Below are 14311 nucleotides of genomic sequence, written 5' to 3' on the forward strand. Positions count from 1 at the left end.
ACACTATACGTGTCGTATTTAATGATTACAATAAGTATAGAAATGTAACTGTAAATGTAATATAACTGATATAACTGATAACAGTGTAACTAGTGTCTGACGGAATCTATTTTTATAGTAAACCCCAGAGCCTATGCACTTTAAGGAACAAGTACCGAGGAATACGCTACAGTGCATAATAATACTATAAAACTTTCAATAGCACCTTAGTAATATTGCGAGCCTCTTTCTCTTTCGATTATTACGTCACTACAAAACTTGACACTAAATTTTCAGTACATATCGAAAGCTGACCATAGTGCGTCCTAATACCGTATTTAGGAATACAAAACTGATAGCTCCTAAATAGTTTGTTTTAATTTTATGATGTCTTTGGCGAATTTGTTAGTTTTTTGGCGCTTTTTCAAAATTAATGGCATTAGGGTGGTCCTTGTGGTTAGGGTGTTCAAAGTATCGACTGTTTAGACGTGTAAAGTTTACCTGCGCAATGCCCTACAATATTAGAACACAAATAAATTGAAGCAAGTTTGCTGAATAAATCTCGCGTGTTTTTTGTAAACGGCCAATAAGCATGCTGTCAAAATCACTTTGAGAGAAAATTCCGGACAAACCGTAGCTCACCGAGAATGGATGTTAAAATTTTATGAAAGAGAAAACTTTTCTCTTTCATAAAATATTAACATCCATTCTCGGCGAGCTACGGTTTGTCCGGAATTTTCTCTCAAAGTGAATTTTGACAGCATGCTTATTGGCCGTTTACAAAAAACACGCGAGAAATAAGGCTATGTCTAATGGTTAATTTGCCATGATTTTATTTAAAGATTTGAGGTAGGGTGGCTCTTGAAAATCGTGTTGCTTATATTTTTTTTGATGTGTTAATTTTTCGTAAACGCATTGTTCTAGAACTTTCATCGGAACACATTTGTAGCACTGATGTTTCAATCCCTTTTGTTTGGGCAGTTGCAAGTGATTTTTAAAACAAAACTGGTTTTCATCAAATCTAAATATCTTTAAGCATTGCAATTCGATTTTCAATCTATCAATTCAATTTGAAAGATCAACGATTAGTTAGCCAAAGAGAATTAATAAATTTATTTATTTTTTAAATGAGCAGTTTTTGAAACAAAATTGTTCATTAATTTTCAGAAAGAAGAGATAACAGCCCCAGTAGCGACATCAACACTACCATGCAACGAATTGTTTGAGTTTTGATGTCCAGTGGGCCGAATAAAAGCGATTCGAATTAAATGATATGTTACACCTCCGTAATGAGGGGCATTGCACTAGAGAAGTGAGCGAAGGTTGTGAGAATTTTACTGGATGACGCACAGTGTAGCAAAACACAAAACCACAGTATAGGTTGAATAGAGTCTTCTCAAAATATTAAGTCTTGAGGACCAAAGATAGATTTTTTACAGTACTTCAAAGGTGAAACAGATGATAAATTCTGGAAAAAAAACTGCGCTCAAACCTATGTTATTCAAATAAATATATCATTTTAGTTAAGATTCCGATTAGGGTCGAACTGATTTTATTAGTAATGTTATTCGGGGATTTATAATTTCCATTCGATTTAATCGATACAAGGCTTTCTTCTCACTCACTTTTTTTCAAAATAGTTAGGAAAGATCGCTTGTAGTTCATGACTCTTGAAAATTAGTGTATTTTTCAAGCTCACGCAACTATCATGTAAACAAACCACCGAGAATTGTCAAGCGAAGTTAACAAGGCTCATTTTGTAGGTTTATGTCGGTCGGTGTAAAACCTAATATCCGAACCTGAATGCGCTGTTTGGGAGAACGAATGACGAGGAGAACGAACCAAACATTTCATTGATCGCGACGGCCATGAATTAAATTTCGTTTCTCTTTCAACGCAGGGATGTCAATTTTTTAAGCTCTGGAAATGATACATATTGTGGCATATGGGGAAGGGGAATAAGCTAGAACTTTACACAATAAGGTTTCACTGAAAACAATTTTTAAAGAATGGAGAGGAAGGAATAAATAAATTTGTGACATTTTGTTACATAGGGGGACGAAAGAGTCCACTGATAATATAAATTCGTAAATATAATGAAATCGATCATGCAATGCACGAATTCATTCGTCGTTTTCTGCAACGAAGAATTTTCGTGCATTGTAAATAGTAGGTTTCGTTCATTTCATGAACAAGAATGGCCGCTTGGTTAACGAAAGCTTTCGTAAATTTTACATATTTAATATACACTGCACGAATGTTATCGTCGATAACAACATTATTTTTCGTGAATGAAACGAAATGATTTGTTTATTTTAATACACGTTTGTGTATATTACGAACCATTTCGTTGGTCGCACCAATTCATTTCGTTTATTTTAGAAAAGTTTTCAGTCGGATCGATGTTTGACAACATCGATTTTTTAAAATTTCAAAAAATCGATGTGGCCAAATCGATTTTATTGTAGTACGAAGAAATGACCGCTTGATGAACGAAAGTTTTCGTAAATTTTACTTATTTAGTTTGCATTGCACGAATGTTATCGTTGATAACGACATCATTTTTCGTGAATGAAACGAAATGTTTCGTTTATTTTAATAAACGTTTATGTATATTACGAGCGATTTCATTGCTCACACGAATTTATTTCGTTCATCTTAGTAAAGTTTCCGTATTTAGTTGCATTTTATTTTTTCAATCGATATTTTAGGATCGATGTTTGACAACAACGATTTTTCAACTAACTAAAAGGATCGATCTAGCAAAATCGATTTTATTTCAACCTGCTCACCTCTATTGAGGACTAGAAAGATTGTGGTGTGAAGTAATGGCCGCTTGATGAACGAAAGTTTCCGTTAATTTTACATATTTGGTGTACATTGCAGGAATGTTATCATTGATAACGACATTATTTTTCTTGAATGAAACGAAATGATTCGTTTATTTCAATAAATGATGAACGATTTCGATGGTTCGATGGCCGCACGAATTCATTTCGTTTATCTTAGAAAATTTTTCATATTTATTAGCCTCTTATTGTTTTCAGTCGATCTTTTGGGATCGATGTTTGACAACATCCATTTTTTTTATTTAAGAAAATCGATGTGGCCAAATCGATTTTATTGTGATACGAAGAAATGGACGCTTGATGAACGAAAGGTTTCGTAAATTTTACTTATTTAGTGTACATTGCACGAATATTATCGTTGATAACAACCTTGTTTTGGTGAATGAAACGAAATGTTTCGTTTATTTTAATAAACGTTTATGTACATTACGAACGATTTCGTTGGTCGCACTTCGTTCATCTTAGAAAAGTTTTCGTGTTTATTCGCATACCTTTTTCATTCGATCTTTTTGGATCGATGTTTAACAGAGGCAACAACGATTTTTTAACTAACTAAAAGGATCGATCTGGCCAAATCGATTTTATTTCAACCTGCTCACCTCTATTGAGGACTAGAAAGATTGTTGTGTAAAAAATTATCTAGTGTACATGGAACGAATGTTATCGTTGACAACGATATTATTTTTCGTGAATGAAACGAAACGATTCGTTTATTTCAGTAAATGTTTGAGTATATTACGAACGACTTCGTTGGTCACACGAATTCTTTTCGTTCATCTTAGAAAAGTTTTCGTATTAATTAAAATTTTTGAAAACACCGATTTTTTTTAATTAAAGAAATAGATCTGGCAAAATCGATTTTATTGTGGTATCTAGAAATGGCCGCTTGATGAACGAAGGTTTTCGTAAATTTTACTTATTTAGAGTACATTGCACGAATGACCTCGTTGAAAACGACATTATTTTTCGTGAATGAAACGAAATGTTTTGTTTATTTTAAAAAATATGTGTGTATGTTACGAACAATCTCGTTGGTCGCACGAATTCATTTCGTTCATCTAAAAGAATTTTTCTTATTTAATAGCATATTATTTTGACATTGCGCCGGCAGAGAAAAACTCAAACTTATTCATACAAAACCAATGAGCATTCGCGATGGCTCAACTGAATCAGTACTGCTCCAGTTTCTGGATTAACTGGAAGAAAAAGAGGTTCAGAAAATCTTCCTGAAACCGGCAGACACGGATACGGATACTGAATAGTCAGACCGAGACCGTTGTGATGATCAACAATTATCTGACATATAGCAACAATGACTCCATATTCTACCTCTATTGAAGCTCTTTTGACGTTGACGGTTTGACGAATGGTGCTCGTAAATATTTTAAAGATATTCGTATATATCAGCGAACAATTCGTTCGCCGAACGAAGCTGTTTCGTAATAAGCCAACGAAAGTCGTTTCGTGGTTTTCACGAAAAACTCGTAATAAAAAATAAAAGTGTTTCAATAGAACTACAAACGATTCATAATATGTACGAAAAATTCGTATATATTATGAAAACTTTCCGTACGAAACTAATTCCTAGCGATTTACGAATATATTCTATCAGTGTCATAATATAGAAATAAACATACTGTGCTGTGGAGTTTTTATCGGCACAAGATTTTTCACGGGTACACTTTTGGTTCTTACTTAACGATCCCTTTGAAAAAACTACAGTGAGATGATGAGCGCACAGAGTGAAAAGGGGATCTTCAGAATAGGTAAGCTTTAGTTGAACTGTAAGTTAGTGATGTGAGTCTGAATTTTAGGAAATTTGGAGTGTTTGATAGTGTGTAGAATACCTGCGTAAGTGGCACTGAGACGATCTACATCTGTTCGGTGATTTACCTTGTTGGGTGTGTTAACTATATGACACATCTCCAGCACTGGTAACGTTGATTTTGGTTGCGGTCAAGTCAAAATCGTGTTGGTGTTGGATGCTGTGAAGAATGACAGCTGTTTTTACTCCAAATTCGATCATAACGATATCTGTGTTGGTTTTTCCTGCTTCGATCAATTTATTATATTTTGTAATGTTGGTCGGGTGCCCGCTAAGTCTTGTTTTTAGTTGATTTTTCATCATACCAATATATGTCATCTCACACACACCACATGGGTTGCTGTAAATAACATTGCAACATAGTGAGGGATCAACGGGATCTTTAATGTTGTTTAGCAACATTGAAGATGGTTTGATTGTTTTTGGGGTAATTTTGACGTTAGGATAGTTTGTTTTTAGGCTTCGAAGGAGTGTGTTGGTCAGCATCGGGATGTATGGTAGGGACCGGTACGTTGTTTCGTCTGTTTTGGCGGTTTGTTTTGTATCCAGTGAGCTCTCGGATGGTGATTGTGGAACGGTTTTTTGGCTAAGCAATCTGTTTATAAGTGATGTTGGATAGTCGATCTGGCGCAAAATTTAATTATTCTGTTCGGCAAACGATTGGTTGGTAGTGAGGGATGTCACTCGTCTTATGAAGTTGGAGGCGACGTTGATTTTCATGTGCATCGGGTGTAAGGAAAAAAATAGTTAAATAATCGGCCAGATGCGATAGATTTTGAATACCATTGTGTGTTTAGCGATTGATCTGAATTGCGAATCACTGTTGTGTCTAGGAATGGGAGCTGATTTCTTTGCTCTTCCTCTTTTACAAACTGAATGTGTGGGTTGTAGCCATTGAAAATTTCTAGGGTCTCATCTATCTTGTCCTTCGGAAGGGCTAATAGCAGCTCATCAACGTATTTTCGTAGGACAGGAATTTCGAAAGGAAGCTCGCGGGTGATTGTTTTTAGCAAATCTTCCATGATGATGTCTGCAAGGATAGGCGAAAGAGGGCTGCCCATGACGGTGCCGAAGGTTTGCTTATAGAATTTTTCTCGAAAGCAGAAATAACCGTTGTTGAGGTAAAATTCTACTAGTTCGAAAAAAAGATCCAGGTTGATGTTGGTTTCTGTGCGAATATTTTCCCACTCCATTATAATATCGTGAAGGATTAGATCGTTGGGTATGTTGGTGAAGAGGGACACGACGTCGAAGGATACTAGTACGTAGTCCATGGGGAGTTTTACTTGGTTGATTTCTTCGGCGAATTGGAAACTATCTTTGATGTTGTATTCACTGCGTATTGCTCTTTGAAGAATGTTGGCAATGTATTTAGAGAGATTGTATGTCGGGGCTGTTATGTTTGGTACTACCGGGCGGAGCGGTAAACCTGGTTTGTGAGCCTTGGGTTGTCCATAAATCCGTGGGCAGATGGATGTGTATGTTTTCAGATAATTGGCTGTACTTTTGTATGTGAGTTTGAGATTGAGAAGGCGATCCACAAGTGAGTTGTTTAGGCGTTGAAAGCAAGCTGTTTGGATTTCTAGGTAGCACTTTGTAAGTTGAATCATCAAGAAGTGACAGCATCTTCGTATCGTAATATTTCGTTTCCATTATCACCGTTCTTTTTCCTTTATCAAACTTTAGGATGCATATTAGGGTGGGGCATTGTTATATGGAAAAACGTAATCAAAGCCACATCAATCGAGCACAGCACTTTTTTGGTTCCTTTTGGGGTCCCAAATAACTGTGCAAAATTTGGGGTCGATTGGTGTTATCTCGGCGTAGCGCATTGCGTTTGAAATTTGTATGGAGATTAGTATGGGAAAACCTACATTTTTGCATTTTTAATTCTACAGATTACAATTATTCCTGTAGTGTGCCAACAAATAGATAGAAGTATAGTCCAGGATATGCTGAACAACTTTGCCGAAGGATGTATGGTGTTAGAATGTTTCTAAGCCAAGTTATAGCTGTTCAAAGTTCGATACATCGAATTAAATGCCAAAAATCATTTTTATTGCCAACACTGCCGGTGTACTAATGGTATTTCACAAAGCATTCCAAAATAACATTATATATTTTAGTTTTACCACATTGGTATGTTTGGATGAATTATTCAAAAGCCTTAGCTCAATTTCATGAGCGTAGGTAGTTGAGCAATAGAGCGTAGTGAGGGGTGAGGGGGGATGGGGGGAGACTTTAATATGTAGAAATTCGAACTGAAATGTTGTCGAGTTGGTAGTTCATAATAGTAACGATAAAATAAAACATACTGTATCCCTTTGCCTTGACTTTTATCAATAGAAGTTACGTTACAGACTGAATCAACTGATGTCGAGTTGATATGTCAGAGGACTACATTGATTATATTTCAGTTTAATAGGTACTATGATTTGATGGGATGCTCATTTCGATGCTGTTCGATCACCTGAAGCAAAAATTGTTGTAGGGATCTGGTGGATTTCATGTTGAAATCCAAAAATTAGCTTCACGCCTCGTGATCGAACAGCATTGAAATGAGCATGCTATCAAATCATAATGCGTATTAAACCGAAATATAATCCTCTGACATATCAACTCGACATTAGTTGATTCAGTCTGTAACGTAACTTCTATTGATAAAAGTCAAGGCAAAGGGATACAGTATGTTTTATTTCATCGTTACTATTATGCGTAGGACATTGTGTAATTGTTTTGAAATAATTCATCTGAACATTCCAACTCGACAACATTTCAGTTCGAATTTTTACATATTAAAGTCTCCCCCATCCCCCTCACTACGTCCAATTGCTCAACTACCTACGCTCATGAAATTGATCTAAGGCTTTTGAATAATTCATTCAAACATACCAATGTGGTAAAACTAAAATATATAATGTTATTTCGGAATGCTATATGAAATACTATTGGTACACCCGCAGTGTTGGCAATAAAAATGATTTTTGGCATTTAATTCGATGTATCGAACTTTGAACAGCTGTAACATGGCTTAGAGACATTCTAACTCCATACATCCTTCGGCAAAGTTGTTCAGCATATCCTGGACTACACTTCTATCTATTTGTTTGCATACTAAAGGAAGAATTGTAGTCTGTAGAATTAAAAATGCAAAAATGTAGGTTTTCCCATACTAATCTCCATACAAATTTCAAACGCAATGCGCTACGCCGGGTCAACACCAATCGACCCCAAATTTTGCACAGTTGTTTGGGACCCCAAAAGGAACCAAAAAAGTGCTGTGCTGAAAAAACGATCATTTTGCCCCACCCTAATGCATATATCTGGGTTGTCGGTTAAGAATTGTTTTGTGACTTTGACAGCTTTCTGACAGAAAACTGTGACGCAATCTTTCTGTTGGTTTTATAGTGATCCTGAAAGATAATTTTGAATACGATTTGCTACTAGACATCTTTTCTTGTCTTAGATGAATTTGTTGGGAGAAGTCCGTAGAATGTTCTCGATGTTTGCGATGAGGTGGTATGTCGGAATTTGGTTTGGAAACACAGGAAGGGAGAAGTTTGGTCCAAAGCTCAACAGAGCCATCATTTCTGAGGGTACGGATTTGGTGTAGTGTTAAGTAAAGCCCTCTGGTTAGTTGTTAGTGTCTGTTGATTGATGCCTGCTGATTTGGTTATTATTCTTTCGATTTTTGCGGTTGTTCTGCGTATTTGAATTTGGGATTTACTGAGGAATGATTGGTTTTGGGTTGTTACGAAACGTTGTGTTATGTCGTCGTTGATGCTATTTTCGATATCGTGTTTGATCCAATCCAACTCTCGTTTTAGTGTTTTTATTCGATGGAATGTGTGTTGTATTTCCACGTTTAACAAAGCCTTCTTAGTCCTTTCGACTATACTCTGTAGTTTTCGTATGGACTGACTACGTTCTTCGAGGAGTTGGTGGATGCATCTAATATAGTTCAGGATATGCGCAGGAAAATTCCCCTTCTTCTGCATTGTATCAAGAAATCTTTTCTTGTTGTCATATTGCATAGTTTTGTGTTCTGTGTTCTGGAAATGCATTAAAAAAATCCAAATTTATAAAATGCAACCCTTTTATTTATTCACCAACTTAAACCATGAAACTTGAATATATTTTGGTATTTGAAGATATTAAGAAATCTAACATGATAAGGATTTGAGGAGACAAGCTTTTAAAGAAAAATTATCTTAAAACCTTGCAATATGCATATTATTACGGAAAAATTACCAAGAACTCGAACAAAAAAAGCAGGCGACAGTACTTCTAATGTATTGTAAATATTTTTGCCTTTCTCATATAAAGAAAGGCTATGCAATCACTGTAAAAATCGACTTTTTAACCGAGGCCTGGAGGGCCGAGTGTCATACACCATTCGATTAAGTTCGTCGAGATCGGCAAATGTCTGTGTGTGTATGTATGTTTGTATGTATGTGTGTATGTATGTGTGTATGTATGTGTGTATGTATGTGTGTATGTATGTGTGTATGTATGTGTGTATGTATGTGTGTATGTATGTGTGTATGTATGTGTGTATGTATGTATGTATGTATGTATGTATGTATGTATGTATGTATGTATGTATGTATGTATGTATGTATGTATGTATGTATGTATGTATGTATGTATGTATGTATGTATGTATGTATGTATGTATGTATGTATGTATGTATGTATGTATGTATGTATGTATGTATGTATGTATGTATGTATGTATGTATGTATGTATGTATGTATGTATGTATGTATGTATGTATGTATGTATGTATGTATGTATGTATGTATGTATGTATGTATGTATGTATGTATGTATGTATGTATGTATGTATGTATGTATGTATGTATGTATGTTTTTTTTTTAGAGAGCGGTAAAAAAAAATTTCAGAAAAACCCTGAATGAGGAAAAATGTACAAAAACCCCATTGTCTCAGGGAACGGGTTTGGGCTGCCATCACCCGACCCGCTAAAAACCACTGCTCTTGCCCAGAACCTGATTCCTCCCCGGCACTACCTTGCGGCATTACTTCGGGGAGGGGTTTTTATGTGCATAGCACACACTCTAATTCAACTACTTACTAGTTCGTTTCTTCCGTAGGGTTACAGCCCCACTCCTCTACACACCACCAATTCTCTACCATCCACACAGACTGGCAAGCTCTGCATGGCAGTCGGAAAGCTGGCTGTGAGTCGAGGCTTAGTACTCCTCCCCTACGGGTACAGTCTGAGCGGCAAACTTCTGACTGTCTAATTCACCGAGCCCTTCAGCTCGCTTGTGCCGGTTAGCACCGCAACTCCCTTCTCGAACCATTCAACGCCGTTTACTCTTTGAGCACCAGACTTGTTCGCGAACTACTCGGTCTAGTCCCCGACGATGGACCTAGCCTACTCCGACGGAGAATTCCCCGGCGAGAGAAGTTCTCCCGAAACCGAGCCAACCAACCAGATGTCGAGATCAGTTCGGCGATTCCGGTGGAGCAGAGCGTCCGTTTCGCTGATGCCCCGACGACCTGCGACTGGTGGTATTTCGTCGCGGTCTACTCAGTCTAGTCCCCGGCGGTGGATCTAGCTTACGCCGACGGAGAGTTCCTCGGCGAAGGAAGCTTCCCCCGCTACCGATTCTTCTTTTGTTTTAGCACCACAATTTCATGAGCCCTTTGGCTTCCTCTCGTTCCGTTTCGCTCTACTTTCCCGATGAGCCGTTCAGCTCCCGCCCTCACTTGTTCGCGAGCTACTCAGTCTAGTCCCCAACAATGGATCTAGCCCTTTCTCCTACAACCGAGCGGTATATTTCTCCTGATTCCGATGTTCGTTTTTGTGGGCCATTTAGCTCTCCGCGTCGTCCCGATCTACTCGATCTAGTCCCCGGCGGTGGATCTAGCCTACTCAACGGGCCATACAATAGGTGCTGAGGTCTATCCGGCGATTCCGGTTGGAGCGTAACTTCCGGTTCACCGGCGCCCCAACGACCCACTGCTAGCTCTGCGACGCGGTCTACTCGGTCCAATCCCCAGCGGTGGATATAGCCTACTCACGAGCTACCCGGAAGGATGTCGAGGTCGGTTCAGCGATTCCGGTGAAGCTTGACGTCCGGTTCCCAGGCGCCCCGACGACCCAACTCGGTGCTACATCACGCACTACTCAACTGGTCCCCGGCGGTGGACCTAGTCTACACAGTTGGAGAGTTCCCCGGCGGCGGAATTTCTCTCGAAACCCGATTTGCGGTTTCTTGTTGGTCTCTACGCCACTTCCTCTGCAACTCGGAGAGTATGCTCGAGACCACTCTGTTGACAGCGTCCCAGGTATGTTCGTCACGGCACATCTCTTCGACGATATTGTCCACTGTCATACCAGGTATACCCCTACAACCTTCTTCGAATCTAGGGCATTCGAAGACCACGTGTTCCGGTGTCTCCTGCACGGTCGCACAACCCGGGCAATGTATGTATGTTTTTTTTTTACAATGGAGAAGACCTTTATGTCCTAGCCCAGTACACGTGCTATTGGTAGGGTCCAATCTACCGCACGGGGTGCACTGGGGGCGTGTCGGACTCGAATGGTGACCAGCCATTAATACCGACTAAACTCCATTGGGCTCCGCCATCATTCCTCCCAGGAACTACCTCTCGGTATTACTTCTGGGGGGATGGCTGTACTAAATGTACTCATTCACTCTCACTCACGCGTTCATACATCCTGTATGAGGCTTACTTGGGTGCTCTCTCAATCGCACTTTGATTCACACTCAGACACTCCCACATGAGGCTGACTTTTGTGCTCACCTTTTACGTTCCATGCGAGGCTGACTTGTGTGCTCACCTTACTCATTCCTTGCTAGGCTTACTTTTGTGCTCGCCCTACCCATACCATGTGAGGCTGACTTGGGTGCTCACCCTATCACCTGATTCACTCTCAATCGTGCCACTCTATTGTACCTTTGTCACTCCCTCTGGCATCCCATGTGGGACATTTTTCTTAGGCCCCACTTCTGACATACCATGCGAGGCTGACTTGTGTGCTCACCTTTTTCATTCCTTGCTAGGCTGACTTTTGTACTAGCCTCTACCAACCTGTGAGGCTGACTTTTATGCTCACCCTTAACATAATGTATGTATGTATGTATGTATGTATGTATGTTTGTATGTATGTATGTATGTATGTATGTATGTATGTATGTATGTATGTATGTATGTATGTATGTATGTATGTATGTATGTATGTATGTATGTATGTATGTATGTATGTATGTATGTATGTATGTATGTATGTATGTATGTATGTATGTATGTATGTATGTATGTATGTATGTATGTATGTATGTATGTATGTATGTATGTATGTATGTATGTATGTATGTATGTATGTATGTATGTATGTATGTATGTATGTATGTATGTATGTATGTATGTATGTATGTATGTATGTATGTATGTATGTATGTATGTATGTATGTATGTATGTATGTATGTATGTATGTATGTATGTATGTATGTATGTATGTATGTATGTATGTATGTATGTATGTATGTATGTATGTATGTATGTATGTATGTATGTAATGTATGTATGTATGTATGTATGTATGTATGTATGTATGTATGTATGTATGTATGTATGTATGTATGTATGTATGTATGTATGTATGTATGTATGTATGTATGTATGTATGTATGTATGTATGTATGTATGTATGTATGTATGTATGTATGTATGTATGTATGTATGTATGTATGTATGTATGTATGTATGTATGTATGTATGTATGTATGTATGTGTGTATGTATTATGTATGTGTGTGTATGTGCGGATTTGTTAACAAAATGTCCACATCGGTTTCTCGGAGATGGTTGAACCGATTTTTACAAACTAAGATTCAAATGAAAGGTGTAATATTCCCATAGGTTGCTATTGAATTTCATTTTCAACCGACATCTTGTTCCGGATTACGAGTTGAAGAGTATGGTTACAAAACAAAATTTGTTGATTTGTCCACATCGGTTTCTCGGAATTTTCTGAACCGATTTTGACAAACTTGATTTTAAATGAAAGGTCCATCAGATGCTGTTGAATTTTGTGTGGATCAGAAGTTCTGGTTCCTGAATTACAGGGTGATACGTACGATCACGCAGCAAATCCCGATTCTAACGAATTCTGCGATCAATGTAAAAAAGTGATTTTTTTTCCAAAATGTAAACGGATCCGGAAGCATCCAAATTCAGAATAACGGTTATATTGGTTTCTCGAAAATGGCTAGAACGATTTGATCAACTTAGTCTCAAATGAAAGGTGTTGCGTCCCCGGAAACTGATATTAAATTCCATCTCCATCCGACTTCCAGCTCCGGAGTTACGGGTTGTGGAGTGCGATCACATAGAAAACTCCGATTCAATCCGATACCGCGATGAATGCAAAAAGGTGCTCTTATATATACTTACCAAGTGTAATAAGAATGAAAGACATTTCCATAATGTTATATTGTACGAACCAGCTATTAAATCATAGTTTGGAGAAATGAGAAAGGCACAATTGCACCTCTAGGTGGATTAAAACAGGTTTTGCCTTTCTCATATAAAGAAAGGCTATGCAATCACTGTAAAAATCGACTTTTTAACCGAGGCCCGGAGGGCCGAGTGTCATACACCATTCGATTCAGTTCGTCGAGATCGGCAAATGTCTGTGTGTGTATGTATGTGTGTGTATGTGTGTTTGTGTGTGTGTCATTTAAACTCACACAATTTTCTCAGAGATGGCTGAACCGATTTTCGTAAACTTAGTTTCATCTGAAAGGTATAACGCTCCCATAAGCTGCTATTGATTTTTTAGTTGATATGACTTCCGGTTCCGGAGTTACGGGTTGAAGAGTGCGGTCACACAGCAAATTCCCATATAAACTGGTACCACCATGATGTAAAACATATTGAAATAGATGTAACATTACTCTAGTTTGCGGGTCTAGATCACTAATGATCAATCAAAGCAGCTTTGACCACATTGGCCACCTATGACGGTTCATGACGCCCCCGGGGAACCCGCCAAGTTCCTAAGCTAATATCACACCCATTCCCCAACGAATTCTCTACCGATTTTTACAAACTTGATTTCAAATGAAAGATACAGTAATACCATTGACTGCTGCTGAATTTCATTCGGTTCTGACTTTTGCTTACGGAGTTACAGGGGTGTTAGTAAGGATGCACTGGAATTTCCCATATAAATCGGTACAATCGTAATACCTCAGAGGCTAAAAACTATTGAAATGGTCACCAAATTACTTCTAATCGCAGATATAGATCACTGATTGCCAATCAAACATTCTTTGAATATATTGTCCACTATCGACGATTCTGGAAGTCCGGAATTACGGGCATATTCCACAATTAAAATCACATCGGTTCTTCGGTGATGACTGAACCGATTTTCTCAAACCAAGTCTCAAATGGAAGGCAAAATATGCAGTTGAGTATTGCGTCGCCGCCCCTCCCTCTTCTTGCCTTGCCCTTACACCTCCCTCCTTCATCACTCCCCTCCCCTTGGACCACCCTCACGCCCGCATTTCCTTTATCCACCCCGTATACCGAAATAAGATGAAGGATTTCTGACGCATCCTCCACTCCCACTCTACTAACCCCCCATTCCCTCC

The 14311-nt window shown here is 38.4% G+C and overlaps 1 protein-coding gene across 5 annotated transcripts in view; it reads right to left on the reverse strand.

The window, feature by feature from the left end:
* The window catches only part of LOC131683204 (innexin inx7), a 543289-nt gene that overhangs the window by 230080 nt on the left and 298898 nt on the right, over positions 1-14311 (reverse strand). The window contains exon 3 of one of the 5 annotated variants that reach the window (XM_058965043.1): positions 8320-8705. The exons of the other annotated variants lie outside the window; for them this stretch is intronic. Within the exon in view, the coding sequence (XP_058821026.1) occupies positions 8677-8705 (29 nt within the window). The 3' untranslated portion in view covers positions 8320-8676. Of the gene's footprint in view, positions 1-8319; positions 8706-14311 lie in introns of those variants that run through there. 5 annotated transcript variants of the gene reach the window in all.

Source organism: Topomyia yanbarensis, chromosome 2 (assembly GCF_030247195.1).
Source record: "Topomyia yanbarensis strain Yona2022 chromosome 2, ASM3024719v1, whole genome shotgun sequence".
In the NCBI taxonomy this organism is placed as follows: Eukaryota; Metazoa; Arthropoda; class Insecta; order Diptera; family Culicidae; genus Topomyia; species Topomyia yanbarensis.